Genomic DNA, 21,550 nt, shown 5'->3' with positions numbered 1-21,550 from the left:
GCCACACAGCCGGTGAACCATACTGTAGGAAGGGTTTCATGCAGGTAGTGGGAAGCGGCCTAAAGTCTCCATGTGACAGGGACCCCTGGAAGTGCAACCAGGCCACCGTCCCTCCAGACCCAAGCATGTGCCTCCTCCCTCCCTCAGGCCAGTGTCCTGTGATTTCTCTTCCCTCTTCCAGCAGGCCTTTGGGAGATGAAGTAAATAAAATAAATAAGCAAGCACAGATAAATAATTCAGGAACACTCATACATGGTTGGGCACTGTGCATTATTAACCAAATCCTGTGAAAACCCAAAGGCCCCGCTCCTCCCCTTTGCAGGTGAGAAGCCAAGACTGAGATGGGTCAAGGCCAATAACTCACCGCGTCTCTGGGTGGAAGAGGAGGTCTTGGGGGGCACTTCTGAGCCTGGCCTTCTCTAAACAAAGGCAGCCCCAGAATAAAAGGATCCTGAATCATGTTCCCTCCGGACACCAGCCCTGCCTGGTGGCGGGGGGGGGGGGGCATCCCAGCTGTGCCTTCCGTCCAAATTTCTCCCCTTCATCTGTGGGGTCAGTTTTCCCAAGGAATCACTGAATTTGACCTTGGAGTACCCTTGGCCTCCCCAGAAAGCCACTAGCTGGGCCACCTGATGGCTACACAGCACTTGTCCCGTCCACTAGAATGCAGGACTTAATCAGGAACCGAGGGACAGTATGAGGCTGGCTGCCTGCAGGGAGACACCTGGGCCCGCCCAACACAGAGCCCCCGGTGCCAGCTCTGGGCCGTGGTGGAAAAGGGGCTGGGGCAACAAGCACAGTGTACAACACACACACAGGCGCGCACATACACGCACACGCGAACACACACGCATACGCACGCACATGCACACACATATACGCACGCACGCGCCCACACACAGCCAGCAGCCAGGTTCTGGCCCCAGCCCTGCTGCTGATTTGCTAGGTGACCTTGAGCAAGTCACTTCTCTGGGTCTCAGTCCACTTCTGTCACAAAAGGAAAGGCTGCACGGTATCTCGGATACCAATCTTGGTACTTAATTGTCCAGGGTGCCTCACACTGCTTGGCACCCAGTAGGTCCTCAGTGCCTGTGGATGTGGGGAGGCGCGAACAGACTGCCGGGTTAAACCCCTACCCCTATGTCTGTGCCAACGTGGGCAGGTCTTGGGATTGCCAGTGGTCTGTGGCACTGGAATGTGCTGTTCCCATGTGTCCAGATGACACTTGGCAGCTCAGCACAGGGCCCCCAGAGGGAGCCCCCCACCAACACCAGCTGCTAACATTGTTGCTAATGGTTAACAAGCCCGAGAGGGAAGGATGGCAGGAGGGCAAAGACTGCCCTTCCCTGGCAGCCCCAAGGGGCAGGCCCCTCATATACTCTGTCCTGCTAACACCCCTCCCAGCAGCCAGCAGAGCCCTGAAGCAGACATGATCCATGTTCTCCAGGCCCCCAGCGGCTCCCCCAGTGGGATGTATTCTCTGGTCTCCTGAAGTCACTTCCCCACAGAGCCCCCTGCCGTTATGGTTGCCAGATTTAGCAAAGAAAAGACAATATGGCAGCCAGGTGTCATGACTGTAGTTCCAGCTACCAAGGAGGCTAAGGCAGGAAAAAAACTTGGAACTAGGGTTCGAGGCCAGTCTTGGCAACAGAGACCTCAGCTCCAAAGGGAAAAATCTCACAAAAACAAAAAAGAGAAATAAAAATGCAGACGCCAGGTTATATTTGACTTTTAGATAAACAATGGATAATTTTTGTTAGCATAAGTATATCTCATAAAATATCTGGGATATACTTATACTAAAAACTATTCCTTGTTGATCTGAAATTTAAAGTTAATGGAGAGTCCTGCATTTCATTTGACAGACCCCCTGCCACCTCTGCTCACTGTGTGGCTGAGGTTTACCCTCCGCCCTCACCCTGCCCCTCTGGCTTCCCGGGGTGGAGCACACCTACTCACCGCTAGCAGCTGGGCCTGCTGGCCCTCTGTCCACCCATGGACAGAGAGCTGCAATGACCTTCTCAGGTAAGTTGCCTCTTTTTCTGGAATTGGCGAGTCCCTACTGGGCCCCAGGAGATCACAACTGTTCAGGGGCAGCGCCAGGCCTCACCTCCAGGGGAAGACAACCCAAGTTCTCGGAAACGTGGCAGGCACAGCTGGGGATCTGACAGCCAGCCACACGCAGGACAGCAGGGACACCAGTCTGTGCCAGGCTGGAGCGTGCCCTGCCCTGCAGGGAGGGGCGGGCAGTGCCCAGGAGCTGCCAGCGGGGGCACCATCTGGATCTGGGCCTGGCACTGGTGTGCCACAAAAATCGTGAGCTGGGTCCTTCCCTCCTCCCGGTGAGGAGCAGGGTGTTTGGAGCATCTCCCAGACTGAAGGGCTGGTGGAATGTAGGTCAACCCCTGGCTGCCGAAAAGTGATGTCACCACTCCTGGGGGAGGCGAGAAGTGGGGAGTTGAGCGAGCCAGGACAGTGCCGGGCTGTGCAGGGAGAGGGGGGCCCCAGGCAGCTCCCCAGAGGCCCAGACCCATGAGGCATGGAGCGTTCGTTCATAGGCGTCCCCTAATTCGGGCACCCGGGCCCGGGCAGGGAGGGCGTCCCTCCTCACAAGGCCACACTGCAGGGCGTCCAGGCTTGGTGACATGTTATCACACCTTGGCCAAATGGAGGGGAGACCTGAGCGGTTCTGATGCCCGAAGGGCACAGTCGGGAGCGAGGCCACCGTCCGACTCAGCGGCAGGGGCTCTCGCCAGGGAGAGCTGACATCCTTCAGGAAAGACTGGTCTTTTGTTTTGGGAAAACCTTTTCCCGGGCTTCTGGGTTCCAAGAAGGCAAACCCCCTCCCTGTGCTGGCCTGGAGATGTCTGCAGGATGGGGAGGGGTGTCCCCAGGGCACTTCCTGCCTCCATAAGAGGTGGCCCGAGGGCTTTCCCCTGAGCCTGGCAAGGCCGGTGATGGGCCTCGCTGCGGGCCACCATTCAAGTCCTCCTCCTGGACACGGCCCTCCTGCCCACCCACTCCTGCTTGAGTCAAGCTTCACGGGACTCCACGGCCTGGGGGTTGTAGATATGCTTTGGTAGGCAGAAGGATTGGCCATCTCTGGCAGCAGTTAATGAATGCAAGAAAAGGTCAGGAGAGAAGCCAAAGGGGTTGGCTGGGTCCACAGATAAGAAGTGACCAGGAGGCCATCATGAATCTGGGATTGCACTGAGGGAGAGCCAGGAAGAGTTGGGCTTCCAGCCAACAGGTGGCATGGGAAGGTGTGGCCATGGAAGGGACAAAGGCTCCCCAAGCTGCCAATCAAGACCAGAGGCCCTGAGAAGAGGAGGTGGGGGCCTCGGCCACCTGACTGGTTTTTCCAGGGTAAGGTGGACGGACGCCGGCTGGTGTTCCTCCCGGGATGCAATTGAGTTCATTGGTTAAATCGAATTTGGGCTTCTATATTAAGTGCTTAACATCCGCCACCTCTCCCAGTCCATTGATAAATCCTATTACCCATTACAAAGCCAGGCAGCCTCCCAGAGCACGGGAGAGGGGGATGTGGGGGGCTGGTGGGCTTAGGCGACACTGGGTAGGACCAGGCCGGCTCCCTAATGCAAGATTCCCTCTTTCCTAGGGGACGTCCCTTCACCCCTGAGGAAGAGCCAGGCCCAAGCCCTAGGCCAAAGAGCAGACTCCCCCCACCCAGGGAGGACCGGGAGCAGGTACCACAACAGAAGGGTGGGTGGCCAAGGGGGCTCGGGGAACTCTCTGGCTCCGCCTCTGCCCCCCAGCTGGCCCCACTCCCCAGTCCTTTTCTTGGGAGAGACAAATAATGAGACTCATTTGTTCGGCTAAGTGAGTCCACTCATCCGTGAACTGGCGTGAGTGAGTTCCCCATACGCGTGGCCTGCCTGCCTTCTGGTGCCGGTGCCACCGGCCGGGGCCCCGCAGAGCTCGGAGCCTGTGTGGGGTGTCGGATGTGCATGTGTGTGGCGGCTACGGTGGTGGGACTCTGCGCCCCTCCAAGGCCAAGGAGGCCCAGAGGCGAGGCCATGGGGGCTGCAGCCTCCAGGAGCTCCAGAGAGACCTCTCCACCAGTCCTGAGGGCGAGGAGGGCGGGTGCACTGGGGACAAGAACACCATGGCCTGCCCCAGTGCGGGGCGGGGAGGCGCGTGGCCTAGCAGGCTGGTCAGCGGAAGCCCCTGGAGGGAAGCGTGCAGAGGGCGTGGCCGCGTCCTAGTCTGGGAACACTGAGGGGAAGGCCAGACTTCAGGGAGCAACGGGCGGGGCCAGTCACCCCCACACACAATCCTGATGCCCCGACACTTCTTTTCTCATTTCTCAGGGGCTGGGAGCTGATGGGTGCTCAGGCTGAGAGGGGTGGAAAGTGGCCAGGAGTCCACAAAGGGGCATTTCCTCAGAGTGGCAGGTGGCCTCCAGGAACCCAGGTGCACAGTGGGCGGCTTGGGATGTGGGAGAAGGCTGGAGAACTCTGAGGCTGGGCAGTCAGGCCAAGACCCCTTGCTGACTCCAGGCTGCTCTGGGTGTGCAGCTGGGAGCAGAGTCAGCGGGCACCTGGCTGGTGCTTGGGGAAGTGTGTTCGTGTACGTGGCGGGGACCAGAGTGCACGTGAACCTGGGTGCACTATGAACGCCTGGATCATGTGACTTGGTGTGTGTGGCCTGGAGTGGGTATGCACAGGGAACATCTAAAATCCGTCTGAAGCCAGGCATGGTGGTGCACACCCGTGATCCCAGCAACTGGGGAGGCTGAGGCAGGAGGGTGGCAAGTTTGAGGCCAGTCAGAGCAATTTATCGAGGCCCTGCCTCGAACTGAAAAGTAAAGGGCGAGGGTGTAGCTTGTAGAGGAGCATCCCAGGCCTCCATCCCCAGCACCCCTCCACAAGCCGATGCAGACATCCACCTACCAGCAAAGCTTCAAAATGACCTGCCCACGCTCCCTCTGTTGGGACGAGTGTGTCCACAGCCCAGCCAGTAAGGGCTCAGGGTAAAGGCAGGGGACAAGAACAGGGTGTGATAGTTGGTCTGGAACTGGTCCCCCTCCCATGGGGCTTCCAGTCTCCAGCTCCGCCCATCCTGTCCAGGCCTCCTTGGCCTGTTACGTCTGACAAGGCCGCAAGCTGGGGCTGGAGGGCAGGTGCTGCTGACGCTGGCCCAGTGGGCAGGCCTGCACCCCGATGGGGCAGCATTCCCCAGGTCACTTCCAGCTACGCCTAATATTAAAATGACTTCACTAACCAACAAAAGGTTGGGGGACAGAGCCAGGCCTGACAGGGCCCAGGGATTCCACGGGGCGCAGCAGGGGAAGCACCCAGGAAGCGGGGCCTGTGTTCAGGCACCTGAATCACAGGCGACAACAGTCCCTTTCCAGGGCACAGGTGTGTGCCAGGCCTTGAGCTAACCTGCAGGTTCTCAGACAACACTCACTACAGAAGGGTCCAATTTTGTTTGTGGGAAAACTGAGGCTGGAGGCACGGAAGAGACCTGCCCTGGGCCAGAGTGGCAAGTAAAAGGAGCTGTGGCTCCAGCTCACGCTGCTCCTTGGCACCGTGGCCGGTGCCCCCGCTCTGCATGCAGGAAGGGGTCAGCCATGAGCCACGAGGAAGGGCCACCCTTCAGGGCTGTGGGTCTCCAAAGGTGCTGGGGTGGGCTTCCTGACCACCTATGGAATCAGTCAGCCTTCTCTCCACTGCATCTCAGCCCGTGCCTGTCTGCTCAGACATGCCCTCCCGCCCTGGTTGCTTTCTCCAGAGCTTTCCTGCTGTCTCTCCATTCTTGCCCCAGAAGTTCCAGATTGTTCCACCAGGACACCAGGGTGCCACAGTGCCTCCCATCTCCTCAGGAAAAACCCCTCCCCCATTCTGCCAGCGGCCCAGACCCTGTTCCCTGCTCCCCTGTGGAGCCGAACTCATGGACACCCCTCGCATTTGCCCCTTATTCAGAGCTTAAAATCCTTTTCTAGGGCTGGGGATCTAGCTCAGTTGGTAGAGTGCTTGCCTAGCAAGCACAAGGCCCTGGGTTCAATCCCCAACACCACAAAAAAAAAAAAAAAAAAAAAAAAGTAAAATCCTTTTCCGTCTACACCCTAGTGACTTCACACCCTACCCTCCACAAGTCACCTTCCACCTCCATGTTGCTGAGCCCACGAACCCACCCTGGCCTTCCCATCTGGGATGCCCAGTCTTGCCGGCACGTCACCCTTGGAGCGGCGAAGCCGCTTGAAGGTGCCTGGAGATCAACAGGTTCACGCAGAGCCTCTCCCGGCTCGGCCCTCTGCAGGAGGCCTTGGCAGGTCCTCACACAGGCAAGCAGATGCCCACCAGCAAAGCCACCAGACGCCCTCCGGCTCAAGAATGGTGCACCAGCCACAGCACGCCACCCACAGGGGATCTTGCCCTGGGACAAGCAGGAACGAGCCCACTGGGCAGCAAGGAGACAAACCTCAAAGTCACTGAGCTGAGGTGTGTTTCCACCTGCGGGCGGCTTTCAAGGACATGCGCTGTGCCTCAGAGAGCAGGGTGGGGGAGAGCAGGTGCCTGGGGCAGCGCGGGGGCACAAGGCTGTTCTGGATCCAGGCAATGGTGTAGCCACGTCAATCTACAAATGTGCTAAAAGCTATACAATTTTACCCTCAAAAGGTCAACTTGCTGCAAGACAATACAAAAATAAAACGAAAAAAATTTTAAATTCCCTCCAGAAATTTTTTCCTTGAGTTCTTTCCATTCAATCCCATCTACCCAGTGTCTCAAACCCGATCCCTGGGGGATCCCTGGGGGCCCCTGTTCCCTGCCCGCCCCCAGCCCTCTGTCCACTGCCAAGGACCATCCAGGTGGCCCACATCTCCTCCCTCCGCTGCCAGAACCCAGCAGGCTTGGAGGGACTGGTCACGTCTCCAGCTCCCCCTGCCAACCCCAGCTCTCCACGCACCAGAAGCCTGCACTCTGCAAAGGCGTCCACAACCCAGGACGGGACAAGCTCCCTGCGTGGGACCGGCACAGCCTGGCCCACCTGCTCCCACCCCACAGAGCTCCTGGCTCATGGCCGGGGCACATTAAGTCTCAGAAGGCACAGCCTAGGCACCTGCACGCCTGCCGTTGCCCGGCTGGGAATGGCCCCCACCTCCCCAAGTCAAGGACCCTCCCTGGGCACATGGGGCCCAAGTCTCAGGTTGGTCCCCAGTCCACTCCCATGTTCCCCTGGCTTGGTTCCAGTCTAGTGTTATTTGGTTTGTCTATCCCAACACTGTCCCTACCAGAGTGTCGGCCCCCTGAAGCTCTGGAGCCCAGCACCTGGTCGTGTCCAGCACGGAGTAGGTGCCTGCCATGGCTTCAATGGCGTCCACCGGGAGATATGCGGAGGGCCTGAACAAACCTTTGGTGCTATGCCTAAGATAGAAGACGAAGCCATTGTGAGGTGGGCGACCCCTAAATCCAATTCGATGGGCAGGACAGGGGAGACAGGTGCCAATATCCATGCAGGAAGAGGACAGGCAAGGCTGCAGCGAGGAGCCCATGCCCAGGAGCCCGGGGATTGCTCTCCCATGGTTGCAGAGTGGACTGCAGATCTCTGGCCTCCACAACTGTGAGGTGAGACGCTCCTGTTTCAAGTCACCCAGTGTGGCATCTTGAAAGTCACCCAAGGACACAAACACAGCACTGGCGAAAAGTATCTGAGTGGATTAATAGGAAGGTGAGAGAAGTCCTGGAGGAAAAGGAATCTCAGGGCAGGTGTGGCCTGAGCCACTCCCTCCCCAGAGCATCTGTGGGCTCCTGGCTAACCCCTGGCCCCCTCCTGCCTCCTCTGCAGAGGGACCACCGGCCCAGGGATGCACTCCCCAGCCCAGGCTGCCCCGCTGCCACCTCTGCTCCTCAGCAGGTGCACAAATCACATGTGTCACTCTGATAGAGGCAACAGTTCAGGAGGCACGGGAAGGGCGGTTAAAGGTGAGTGGACTGCAATTAATGAAATCTCTGTCCCCAGAGAGCTGGGCACAGATACACCGGGTGGAAAACACAGTTCTGGACAGCAGAACACAAAGCTGTCTTTTAGGGACGCCCCTTTGGGAATGAAGTGGAAACGAGGTCCTCTCCCAGCTGACCACAGCACACATAGCACTTAGTTTCTGGGAGTGCCATGGACGCTCCGCCTCCTCACAGTCCACGAGCCTGCAGAAGACCCCAGGCTCGCTGTGACCTGGCGCTCTAGCCACATGCCGGTGCCAGCCAGGGCCGCGGCTCCCCACCCTCTTCAGGCAGGGTCCCAGTTAAACCTCAAGGTTACTGACCCACGTGAGGGAAAGGGAAGGAGGCTCAGGTGGGTCGGTGACCCGACCAGGACTTCACCTGCAGAGTCTGACACCCAGCCATCCACCGCATCGCCCCAAACTGGAGCCCTGCCCCGTAAACACAGCTCCGCCCCTGGCCCCTGGAAACCATCGTTCTCTTCTTGTGCAGTGCCATGGACCAGGCCCAGGGCCTTGTGCCACCACCAACTTTCTCTGCCAACGAGTGACTCCAAAACTTTTGTTTAAATTTTGAGACGGGTCTTTCTAAGCTTCCCAGACTGGCCTCTAAGTTTCCCAGGCTGGTCTTGAACTTGTGATTCTCCTGCCTCAGTCCCCACAAGCCCCAGTGGGTGGGATCTCCTCTTCTCTGCTTTCTGTCTCTGTGAATCTGAATGCTCAGGGGACCTTGTGTAAGTGGAGGGCTACCCCGCTCATCTTTTTGTGACTGGCTTCACTGGGCATTATGTCTTTATGATTCAACCACATCATTGCATGTGCCAGAATTTCCTTCTTCTTAAGGCCAAATAATATTCCACCGTGAGTATAGACCACACTCGTTTATTCATCTATCTGGCAGTGAACACTCAGTTTGTTTGAGTCTTGGCAACGGCTGCGGGCATGGATGTGTGGATATCTGTTGTAGTCCTGCTTCACTTCTTCTAAGGTATATGCCTAGACATATACCATATGACATATCGGCATTTCCGATGACATATCGGCATTTCCGATCCCATGATAATTCCATATCTAGCTTTCTCAGGAACCAACCTACTGTTCTCTGGAGGGGCTACACCAGGTTCCACTCCCACCAGCAAGGCCTGAGTCTGTCCAGACCCTCTCCAACACTTGTTCCTTTGTTTTCTTGATGCCAACCATCAAGGGCATCTCCATCTGTTTCTTAGTCCTCAGTTTCCCCTTATGTCTAAGGGGGACAGTGACACTCCGGACACCAGCTGGGCTGTGAGACTTGCTCAGTAAGGGATAGTGACAACTGCTGAGGGGCAGCACCGTCCCCTCCAGGTCCCAGCTGGGGTCACAGAGTTACATGACATCCCACAATTCACTTCTTAGCCCCGGATTTCCTGTAGAGCAGGAAGAGACCAGAGGGAGTGTCCGGTCCAGAACGGGTGGGGCTGTGGACAGCGCCGTCTCTCTGCAGTCCCCTCTCCCCACCCGCCTCTGAGGTTCTCCTCCCTCTGCTGTTTCTATTCTGGTCCTGTGCTCTGTCCATCTCCAGTTACCAGGCAATCAATAGGGACAGGACATTCATGGGAGGAGACGAGTAGGCAACAGAGAGGGACAGGGGCAGCCCAGGGCCCCTGGACGAGCAGCCAGGCCCCGGTCGGTTTCCAGTCCTAGGTCAGATCAGGCCCGGGCCCAGCCTGGGCATGTGTCCTCCCTCTAGAGGGCTTTAGCTTCCCAGGCAAAAGAGGGAGAAGACGCCAGGCCTGGCAGAGACACGCTGAACGAACCGCGCCTGCTGCTCCTGCTCCCAGGCCCACGCTGCACGCTGCTGAACAGACAGGTGCAAGACCTTTCTCCACCACCCCCACAAACTACCCCTCCGGCATGAGAACCCCAGGAGAGGGGACTCACTCCCTTCCTGTCCCTGGAGGGCAAAGGCCCAGCTAGGCTGGTTCCTTGGAGTCTATGAGAATTTTCTGGGCAGAGGAGTCTGTCTCAGAGGCAGGGCCAGGGGGTGAGAAAAGATGAACTCCTGCTTCCCCCAACCCCAGACCTGGAGCACCAGCTGCCAGCCCTGCCGGGGGGTTGCTAATCATGGCTGCTGCCACAATGCAAGAAGACCCTGCGCTTCCCGACAGAGGGGCGCGCTGGCGGCCCGTGAGCCCCAGGGTTGAGCAGAATTTTGTTTCACTTGGACAGAGTTTCAAAGTTTTTCTTAAAGAGCTGTGCGCCTGCCAGGAACAGTGACAGTGACACAGCCTGTAGTTCCAGTGACCTGGGAGGCTGGAGGCAGGAGGATCTCGAGTTCAAAGTCAGCCTCAGCAACTTAGTGAGGCCCTAAGCAACTCAGTGTGTCCAATATAATACAAAAGAGGGCTGGGGGTGTGGCACGGTAGTCAAGCACCCCTGGGTTCAATCCTGGTATTTTTTATTGGGTTCAGTAAAAAAGCTGTGTGCCTTTTCTTGTGACATCAGAAGATCTGGCAAACTTGGGTCTGCCCAAGTTTGGGTCCGTCCCGTGAGGGTCCTGCCAGCTCCATTTCTCCACAGACCACACCCTTCCCTATGGCTTCTGCTGGGCCGTTTTTCTCAGACGTCTCCCAGGCCCTGTGAACACTGGTCCTGTGGACCCAGTGCCAGCTCCTCACTCTCCAGCCCCTCAGGCCGCCTCCCCAGCAGCAGCCAGGTGCCTCCACCATGCCTCTCCCGCCTCTCCTGTCATCCAGGTCCCCCTCGGAGTTGGGATAGCAGGCAGCCACATCTGAATCACAGGACTGTGGACCCTGGAGGAGAGGCCAGGGAGGTGGCCCCAGTACACACATGGAGCACGGGAAGAGAAGGCCCAGGGCTGGGCCAGGGCTGAGGAGCCTGTGGGGCCGGCTCGTGGCCAGAGGAGGCTCAATGGTGGAGACCTACTAGACAGAGCTCGGGCGTGCTTGGGTTTGGGTCCTGACTGGCTGAAACTTAGTTTAGCTGTGTGATTCCTCTTCTGAAAACATGAGGCTGGGGGAGCCCAGTCCTGCAGGGAAAGCGCCAAGGGGCAGGGTTCAGGTCCGGCTGGTTCAGTGCTTTTCCTCAGCGTGTGGGATCGTTGGCCCCAGTAACCATCAGGGAATTAAATGAATATTGATCAAACGAGAAAATACACATGAAGCCGTTAATACAGCACTGAAGAGCAAATGAGCCTGCAGCAAATGTTCGATGAATATTTTCCAGATTGTCAGCAGGTCACAGTGGGAGGCACCATGGACCATGAAATGCTCAGGGAATCCCAGAAAAGTTTCAATCTGAAATCCCAGAAACTGAGAACACTCAAGAACATGGGGCATCATCTGTCGGGCCCTTCACTGCCTTTGCCTTTGGGTCCTCTGGTTTCTGGGCATGGCAGGGGGGACGAGGTTCCCAGAAGGAAAGAGGAGGAAGTCACAGCCTGTGGCCCAACCATCTAACCAGACCTGATTAATCCACAACCGAGCTGCTGCACTCCTGTCAACCTCCTGCCTGCAGAGTACTTATTCTACCTGTGGATGGAATCGTGTGCCCACCAGGCTGGGTGCCCAGAGGTACTGTGTACCAATGGGCAGGGGTCACCTGCTACCTTATCAGGAAGATGCAGGCTCTGGGCAACCCCAATCCTCTTGTCACGGATGGGAAACTGAGTCCTGGAGAGGAGCATGGAGGGGTGAGACCTGAACCTCAGGTCACTAGAAAGATAGTCACTCTGCAGAGGTTTAAGGTGCCCCAGAAGGCCCCGACTATCACCATCCAGGCCTGGCCCAGCAGCTGGCCCAGACATCAGGAACCTGCATGAGCCACAAATGAAGTATAGGGCAGGGGCTTTGGACAGGCTGAGAAGATGATGGTCCCCTGTGGCAGCCCAAGGCAGGCCAGAAAATAGGCCACAACCCCGGGGAGGCCTGGGGACGGGGTTCCCACCCGACCTGCTCAGCTGGCTGGGGAGAGCGAGCCTTGTCCAACCTTGGAATGTGCAATGCATTCCAAGGCAGAGGTCAGAGGTCACAGAGAAGAACAGAGACCAAACCAGGACTCCTGGCTTCACAACAGTGCTCATCTATCAGGTGGCTTCCAGAGCATTCCTGATTTTAAATCTCCTGTCAAACTTAGGGAAGGCTAAGAATCATGGGAGTCCAAACTGACCCCTGCGTGTGTACCTGCCTCACTTGGTCTGCCAGCCCTGAACCTGACAACTCCCCATATGTCTTCCTTTGCCTTTGTCTCCTGGAATCCACACACTCTGTCAAAGTAAAATATAATGAACCTGGCGTGGTAGCCTGTCCACGGTGGCAGTGACCATTTAAAAATAAAAAAGGGCGGCAGGGGTGGGGGGAGTAGTTCAGTGGTAGAGTGCCCCAGGGTGCAATCCCCAGCCTAGCAAAACAGAGTAAAACAAAATGCAAACAAGTGGAAGCAAGAGGCTGCCCCGCCCAGCCACACACTGAGAATCGCCCCAGCCGCCAGCCACCAATGGGCCTCCAGCTTTCCCACACTGGAAAGCTTCTCCTGAGCCGAAGCCACTTGTTCGCAGTGCCTATTTAAGCGTTAGGACTCACACACAGGCATACTGCCTACTTCACGAGCACAGGATCAAGCTGTACACCCTTGCAGCAAACTGCCTGCCCCTCGTCAGGAGTGACACACTTGGGCAGTACTTAGAGCTGCTGCAGAGGGTGCCCAGGGCCCACTCTCCCAGTGGGGTTCTGGGTGTAGCCCCTACCCACGGACACTGCTCCTGGCCCAATTATGCTCCAGTACCCTGGGCCTCCCTTGGCCTGCCCCAGTCCTCGCATGCCATTATTTCAACCAGTATATATTTATTCAACTTTTTTTTTTGTTTTGTTTTAGCATACACTGTGTCAGGCCCTATTCTGAGCGCTTCACCAATTTAAACTTATTCCACCCTCACCATGATCCACAGGAGGCAGAAGCAGCAGCCCCATCTACAGTTGGCTCTGGTTGAGGTCCTTGCCCCTGCAGACCAGCTTAGCATCTGCCAAATACACAAATGGCCTGAGACATGCAGAACCAGTTGGTCACCTACACCCCCAGGTAATATCCAGGTACCAGGTAATGGCCCAGGAACCAATGAGTGTCCTTGGTAACAGATAATGTCCTAGGCCAGGTAACATCCTGGGACTCAGGTTATGTCCCAGCAACTAGGTGACATCCTGGGTACCAGGTGAGAGCCAGGTACCAGGTACTGTTCCAGGTACCAGGTACCCACCTGGGTATCAGATAACATCCCAGGCACGGTATCACTGGGGAACCAGGTAATGTCCCAGGCACCAGGTACCCTCCTCGAGCCGGGTGACAGCGCGCCCCAGCAGGTCTTACCTGCCCACGACTTCGATGTTGGAGATGGCGTAGAAGTACTTGTAGAGGTTCTCGCGCTGCACGTAGGTGCCACCCAGCGCGGGGCGCAGCAGGCGCATGCGCAGGTCGGTGAGCGTGAAGAAGTCCTTGAGGCCCTTGGCGCTCTCCAGCCGCGTGTACAGGTTGTCCATGTTGCGCAGGTCCGGGCCGGCGAAGATGGCGAAGCGGTCCCGCACCTCGAAGCGCACGTGCTTCTCCTTCTTGGAGCCCGCCCAGCGCGAGTACTCCTCGGTGCAGAGCACGCGGTGGGCGCTGGAGGACGACATGTCGCGGGCGCGGCGGGCCGACATGCCGAAGGCCTCCATGCAGTCCTCGGCGTAGAACTGGTAGGGCTGCCACGTGCGCCCGTTGTCCAGGGACTTCTCCAGGACCATGACTGTGGGCCGGCCGTACTCGAAGGTCATCACCACGTCGTCCGTCAGCTCCACGCTCTTGTTCCACGACAGGGTGATGTTGGCTTCCAGCGGGCTCGGGTAGCGGCTCCACGTGATGCTCTGCCAGTAGGTGGCCAGCCCCTCCTCCTCCCGGTCGAACATGAGCCGCGGCGGGTGCGCCAGGTCCGGGTTGGAGGCGTCGCACTCGTTGCTGCACAGGTAGGGGTTCTCCTGCAGGGCCGAGAGGAGGCAGGTGGGCGGGCTGCTGAGGGCCTGGGGAGCCCCGCACACCCAGCCCCTGCCGGTGCACCCAGATGTCTGCCCAGCAATCACAGAGCTCATGAGGAAGAGGCCTGTCCCACACCAATAAAATAACAACAGGGAGACTGGCCGGGTGGAAAGACAGGGGCCTTAGGCACTCTGTGCTATCCACTTAATTTTCTGCAACCCTAAAACTGATCTGAAAAATAAAGTCTATTAATTAAAAAAAAAAAAAAAAAAAAAAAAAAGCCCACAGTCACTAACAACTGCACAGCACCCCAGACCACTTACAGCCCTTTGATAAATATTTCAGGTGTCTGGTTTGCTCAGAGGCAAAATGGCTTGGATCTGAGTTAAAAACCTCTTACTCACAAATGAGCCATTTGGCCCCCTCCAGGGGGAGCGGATGCATCACCTTCTGAAGGGCTGAGCTGGCACCCCTGCTAGCCCTGCTGGTGGTACTGCAGCCTGCCTCTGGCCACGGCTTTGATCCTCTGTAGTGGCCGCTTCCCAGACGGCCCAAGCCCTCGGTGAGCAGGGCCAGCCCTGGGGTTCACTGATGCAGGATCCGCAAAACCCTCTTCAACCAAAATAGCTTTGTCCTTGGTGCCCTGTGGTGCCATTGTCCACTCCATGTGGCCTGGCCGGATTTGCACACCTTGGGGCGCAAAGAATTCACCCTCAAGTCCAGCACCTCACTGAGCAGAAGGGGAAACTGTGGCCCGGGGCAGGCAGGACCAGTGCTTCAGACGGTGAGCCGGCTCCTGCCCTGCCTGGTGCCCCTCTTCCTGCCCACCTGCCCTGCACTGCTGGTGAGCTTACTGACACCCTGGCAGACGGAGGGACGTCCACAGGCTCCCGCTCTAGGTCCGTCACACCCCATCCTGCGCTGTTGCCAGAATGAGGAGGGGCCGAGAGGCCCCGTGGGGATGGCAGAGCCAGGCCTGGGGACAGGAAGGTAGCAGGCTGCTGGGGTGAAGGAGGCAGGCTTGACTGTGAGGGACAGCCCTCAGTGCCTCTGCCAGTCGGCAGCCAGGAAGGGCACCAGTCCAGGGTGGACCGAGCGGTCACGTGGATGGGAGGAGGAGCCTGGGCAGATGCCCTAAGAGCTGGCCCTGGCTGGGGCAGGGTCTGCACCAGGTCCTGAGCCCTACACCTTCTACCACCCTGCCCCGTGCCTCCTTAGGGGATGACTCTATCCCCAAATCCACCTGTTGGTGTCTTGATCCCCAGTGCCACAGAACATGACTATTTGGGGAGTCTTTTTAAAATATTTTTTTAGTTTGATGGACCTGTATTTATTTACTTACTTATTTATATGCGGTGCTGAGAATTGAACCCAGTGCCTCACACATGCGAGGCCAGCAGTCTGCCTCTGAGCCACAACCCCAGCCCCACTGGGGACAGAGTCTTTAAAGAGGCAATTGAATTAAATGAGGCCCTGGGGTAGGCTGTCCTCCAGTCTGATGGGTCTGAATAAGAAGAGGAAGTGTGGACACACAGAAATACCCGGGCACACACGCAGAGAAGGCCACTCGAGGACAAAGCGGGGAGGCGGCCACCTCTGAGCCTTGGAGAGAGGCCTTGGGAGAAACCAAACTCTTGCCACCTTCACCTGGGACTTCAGACTCCAGCGCCGATACACTTCTGTCACCGAAGCCACCAGGTCTGTCGTACTTTTTCCAGCAGCCTGAGCTAAGACAAACCCCATCCCTAGTGAACAAAAGGGGCGGGTGGGGGCAGGAGGAATGTCGTGGGTTTTCTCCGATTTCCCCAGAGGCTGTCTCTGGGCCTCCTCCACAGCCTGGTTTCTCTGTGTGCTGGACCGGTGACATCATGCTGACCTGGAAGCGCCTCTCAACCCAGCACTGACGCTGTCCCCTCTCACCATAGATAGAGCTTCTACCTCTTGGCCACTGTCCCTCCTCTCAGTTTTTAGGGCCCTCCTGGGTGGCCCTCCCTGGGAAGCCCTCCTCGCCTGACTTGGTCTTTGAGCCCAGTTCTCTCCCTGAGACAGTGAAGCCCCCATAGAGGGCCTGGACCTGAGACTGCGCACTAGGTCATGGTTCTTGTTATCGTCATATTATTAGATATTAATACAGTGGTAACTGTAGTAACGTCAATCATCTCATGTCAAGTGCCAATTTTCTCGTCCACTCCAACAACTGTGAGTCAGCCACACCTAACCTCCCCAGTCCCTTTCCCATCCCCCTGCATACCCGTCCCCTGCCCTGCCCAGCCTCCTGATGGTCCCTGGGGAAGGGGACACAGGATCCTTCAAAGCCCCGTCTGCTCCCAGCCTGTCTGCCAGGAGACGGGGCTCCAACCTGGCTGCCGCCAGCGTGCCTCCACCCTAGCCTGCAGGGCCCGGTGACCCGGAAGCAGAGGGCCAGCAACTAATGAATCAGCCCATGTACCCACCGGCCTGCCTGCTGCGGGGTGGGCTCTGTTAACATCCAGCAGGAGGAATGACCCCAGGCGGGACCAGCACGGCCCTCCCTGGCCCTCTCTTGTTTCTTCCTCTTCTCCCGCCACCCTCCCACCCGTGGTCTGGAATTCCATTCCCGTCTGGGAACATGGACTGTGTGCTCTGCAAAGGCTGCGTCTGGGCCGAACTCACCACCTTTTCCAGGCAGCACTGGCTCCGGCTCTGGCCCTCTTCCTGCCCTTCCCTGGAGAGAGTCCCAGGGATGGAGCTGGCCATGAATGAGCCCAGTTTGCTCCAAGCCCCCTCCAGAAAAATGCAGTGACCCACCATGTTTCCCATACGACTTCCAGGGTCCATGGGGCCCCAGGTCCCCCGTGGGAGTCTGCAGCCTTAGGGAAACTGACTCTGGGGCTGAAAGCCCTGAGTTCTGACTCAGCTCTCTCCTTGGAAGCTGTGTGACCTTGAGAAAGTCACTTTACTTTTCTGAGCCTCTATTTCCTCATCTAATATGTGAGATCATAAGTACGAAAACATCTTCAAACGGTAGCCATTGTTCCTAAGCAGCAGCTTCCCACATATTAGCCCTGGGAGTTGTGAGGCTGAAGCCACCAGACATGCTAATGGCAAAGTTGGGGACCTCGCTGCATGCACCACCTTGGCAGAGGAGCCAGTTGTGACACCACGTGGGGGGCTGGCCTGGTGCTTCCCGCCATCCCCCCTGCGAGTCCTCACTTGAGGGCAGGTGCTATGGTTATATCCACTTTATAGATGGGAAATAGCACACATGGGTCCCACGTCACCATCCCTGGATGCCAGGGGACCCAACCTTGGGGAATCTTGGGGAAAACCAACCCCCATTGGCAGCTCTCCTGTCTCTATGGACAAGTCCCCTCCCTGAAAGGCGAAGCAGAGCAGCCATCCTGGACCAAGAGCACCAGGGAGCCAGGCGGGACGCGTCTCCTACAGACACTAAGCAGGAGGTGTCTGGCACGAAATATTCTGTGGAGAGACCATTTTATGTCAGGCGTTTGAAACCGGGGTCTCTTAAATACTTTTGCTTTTATGCTATTTTCTGTGCAAAGGGTACAGCTGGAGTCGGAGACCAGGTGGTAAACACCGCAGACAAGCTGCAGGCACAGACACGACCGAATGGGAAAGTGATATGTAGCAGGGACCGGGGAACCATGTGCCTGGGAAGTCCAGCTGCTGCAACCTCCAGCCCCTTAACCAAGGAGCCTGCGGAGGGACGGCCACCAGGATGGGGAAGAAGGTGTCTCACCCCCCTGCACACCTCGGCTCCTTCGCTGGAGGGGTAGCTTCCAAGGGCAGAACCTCATCTACCTCTGCCCGCACTGTGGCCCCAGCTCCTGGCAGCCCTTGGGGACTCGGGCAACCTTGTGGGATGAATGGAAGTCCAGTGAGGCGATAACCCGGCCCTCAGAGTTGCTGTAAGAATGCCACCAGGTGCCACCTGGTACGCTGCTTGGTGGCGCTCACTAGCTGGTCTGGATGCAGGGAGGGCGCCATGACCACAGCCCGGCCCTGTCCTTCAACCAGCAGGAAGACCCACCGTTCCAAGCCCACCCTGTGCAGAGCACACCTTGGGAGCCACCCCACCACCAGCAGCTCACAGGGATCCTCAAGGCTAGAATCCTTTCATTTACTTTCTTTAAACAAGAAAAGGCTGAGACTTCCCTAGATCTCGCAGCTCCGCGCTGGGACGAGAGGCACCAGCTCTGAGACAAGCTGGAAACTGCCCTTCACCCAAAAGGAAAGGACGACACCACCCCCGGCCGGAGCCGCTCTCCTGAGACACAGGTTCCCCGGGAGGCAGACGGCCCATCCCTTTGCCACCCAGGCACGTGGGCAGGCCTGGAACAGTTTAGCAGCTGACAGATTTTTTTGAACTTGTCTGCCGAGTTGTCAACCTCACTGGGGGACTGCAGGCAGCTGCTGTGTCCCAGGTGGGAGGCGGGAGGCTGCCGAGCAGAGGCTCCGAGGGTGGGGTGCTGAGGGCAGCGCCAGCTCTGCTCTTACAGAATTTGGGGAGCCGGGGCGGAGCCCAGGTCGGGGAGGAAGTGGAAAGGCAGCAGAAGGAGCCTGCCCTGCCTTGGCTTGGCTTCTGGGACTCGCGGGAGAATCTCTCCTGTGTTGGGCAGGTGTGGAAATCAGCAAGTACCTTGCCCCATGGGGTCAAGGACTCAGGGGACTTCCCCTAACACCGTGTGTGACCCTGGGCCCAGCCTCGCCCTCCCTGTGCCTGGGTTTCCCCCTTCACGAAATGACCAAGTGGGAGCAGGTGACAGTTCTGACACAGACATCCTGAGTCTTAAATTCTGCTCGCTCCCGAGTCGCCCAGGCTGCTGGGCAGAAGGGCACAGAGACGTCTGTCCTCCCCCAACTCCAGGGAGAAAGCCGGGGTGCCCGGGGAATTCTCCCTAACAAATTATTTCCTACTTATTGGTAAGAAAAGTTGCAGCCGGGATAAATTATTAACAAAGCGGAAACGGAGGCGCGCTGGGAGCGGGTTCTAATTCTCGCCGCCTCTGACTCTCCTCCCTCCCCGCTCCCTGTCTCCCTCCCTCATTCTCCTTGGTTTCATCGATCCCAGTCCCTCTTGCTCTCTCTGCCTCTAATTTCTTCCCCTTCCCCTTTCGGTTTCTCTTGGAGCGAAAGCCCTGGACAACAGCAAGGTCACCCTCCCTGCTCTCGTGAATCAGCGGAAAGCGGCCCAGAGCCGCAGCTGCCAGCGAGGTTTTTCTCGTTGGAACAATCTCCCTCCCAGCCCGATCGATGAGCACTCAGGCAGGGCCCGGTGCGCAGGCCTACGGGAAGCGACTTCCGGGCCCCCTTCATCCCAGCCACGAGCCTCCAGAAGTCTCCGTGACTGCCTGCTTCCCCTGGCTGTCCCAAATCCAGCCTCACAGGCTTCCCCTTGGCAAAGGTCCAGCTTGGACCCAGGGTCACTGGCCACCTGCTGAACCTGCCCCGCCCCGAGCATAGCTCAGTTCTCCAGAGCAGCTGATCACTCTGCTCCAGAGCCCAGAATTGTATGGAGGAGAGGGGGCACTGTGGCCTTTCATTTCAACCCTTGTCCAAGATCCTCCCCTTCCAGAACCTTCCATGACCAGGCGTAAGTACGAGGAGAGCAGGCGCCGGCTCCCTCCTTTGTACTCCCCAGCTGTATCTAACAGACATTTCCAAACGCAGCAGCAGGGCCCTCAACGGTGGTCCCCCAGGCAGGACTGCGTGGTCCTGGAGGGGTCAGGAAGCAGCTGACGGAGGGGACACAGACACCCAAAGACCCAGGTCTGCTTTGGGAAGCTGTTTTGGCAGAGGGACAGAGACCCCTGGCTCCTCTGTCTTGCTCATCCTAACTTGGGCTTCCCAAAAAGACCCCACTGATGAGCCTTTCAGAGGACCTGGGGGCATCAGGCTGCACTGGCGGATGAGCTGCCCAGGAGAGTCTGCAAGGTCAGAGGGCAAGGATGCAGTGTGGACCTGACTGGGCATCCACTGCCCGCCAAGACAGAAGCCCAAGAATGGCTTCTTCTATCTGCTGAGCAGCCAGAGGGGTGAGGGCGGGGGTCTTGTTGAGGCTCTGGCTAGATGAGGGTTAATCTTTCCAGGAACTTAAAACTGTATTCTTAAAAAAAAAAAAAAAAAAAAAAAAAAAAGCATTCTGCTCTGCCCTGGGCATATGTGGATTCTTCCCACAGCCAGACTCCCAGGAATGTTCAGGATGGGAGGCTCTTTCCGCTGAAGCGTGCCTGGCACGGGGCCCTGTGGTCCCCTATGGGCAACTCATGCTCTCCTGACCTTCGCTAGTACCACATAACCAAGCAGACACCCATGGGCACCACCTCCGAGGGAATGGTCCCTTCATTTGCATACCCCCAGCGACAGAGAGCTCATTACCACAAGAGGCATCAGCCCAAACCAGACTGCTCCATTCCTAGAGAGTCTGGTGATCTGTTTTGGCAAGTGCTCCACATTTTCTTTGCTCCAGGCCCCTTTCTTTTCTGTTTGGGTCCTGTTTTCTCTGGGTATGCTCTAAACATTTTCTAATTCATTAGAAGAAAGAGAGGGAGGCGGGTGAGCCCACGCCCTCCGCCTCCTCCAGGCAGGAGCTCTGGTCCTAGCCACCTCCCAGCGGGCCAGGCCCATGGGAGGGCGGCGGCCCCTCCTCCCGCCCTGCCCCCTCCCTGCTCGCACAGGCTCAACCTGCTCCCCAGAAGCCACCTGCCTGGCAGTGCCCAGCCTGGTACCCTGGACGGCTTGCTCTCCCGGCCCAGGTCCACCCCCCACACTGGGCTGCGCTCTCCCAGCAAGCAGCTCAACACTCCTGTGTAGTACCTTTTAGAAGAGTAATTAAAGGAAAGGAGGGGTGGAAGGAGGAAAGAGCAGGAAAGGGAGAGAGGACGAGAGAGGAAGCGGGGCGAGGGGAGGACAGGGCCAGGGAGAGAAGCCGCATCCAGGGCCCAGCAAAGTGCATTATTGATTCGGGACTTAGAAAATGCTTAGAGAGTAGGAAAGCGTCCTGCTCTTTAAAAGCCTGTGCGAGGCGTGAGCTAGACGAGGCAGCGGCCCAAAGAGGGCCTGCTCAGCTGACATGAATATTTTATCAGGAGGAAGAGCGGCTGGAGGATCCCAGCCCAGGCAGCTGCAGGCTGGCCGCCCCTCAGGCCGCTCCAACAGAGGCCTGGGACAGGGCGTGCAGGAAGACAGGGCTGAGAGAGGTTCCAGGGCAGCTGAAGCTGGACCCCAGGCAGCCCTGCCTACCACCTGTCCACTCTGCACCGGCCCTACCTCTCTTGGGCCACCACCAAGCCCCCAGCCTGGGTCCCCACCATTCTCAGCTGTCCCCAGGTGCCCCATGCAAAGCACCAACAAGGAGTCCCCTGGGCCTGGGTCCCCTTCCCTGGTCCTGCCGACCCCTCCCACCCGCCTCGTCTCTCCCTGCCTTCCTCTCTACTTTCCAGTCCCTTCCTTTTCCCCACCACCCTGAGCTCTGAGGACAGGGACAGGGCACCCTCTCTGGAGGCTCTTCCCTCCTCCTCTGGTCTGCTCAAACACCCCTTCCTTGGGAAAACCTCCCTGTCCTCTGCCGGGGAATCCGCT

General features: G+C 57.9%; 1 protein-coding gene across 13 annotated transcripts in view; it reads right to left on the bottom strand.

The window, feature by feature from the left end:
- NTNG2 (netrin G2) overlaps window positions 1-21,550 on the bottom strand; it is a 61,121-nt gene that overhangs the window by 21,731 nt on the left and 17,840 nt on the right. For 12 of the 13 annotated variants that reach the window (XM_079111730.1, XM_079111733.1, XM_079111724.1 and 9 more), the window contains exon 3: window positions 13,328-13,971. In XM_079111730.1, coding sequence (XP_078967856.1) covers window positions 13,328-13,971 — 644 coding nt within the window. Of the gene's footprint in view, window positions 1-13,327; window positions 13,972-14,373; window positions 14,645-21,550 lie in introns of those variants that run through there. The other variant, XM_079111736.1, reaches the window with a different exon arrangement.

Source organism: Sciurus vulgaris (genome assembly GCF_902686455.1).
Source record: "Sciurus vulgaris genome assembly, chromosome: 15".
Taxonomy (NCBI): domain Eukaryota; kingdom Metazoa; phylum Chordata; class Mammalia; order Rodentia; family Sciuridae; genus Sciurus; species Sciurus vulgaris.
The sequence above is the reverse complement of the archived record's forward strand: the minus strand, read 5'-3'. Positions and strand labels throughout refer to the sequence as shown.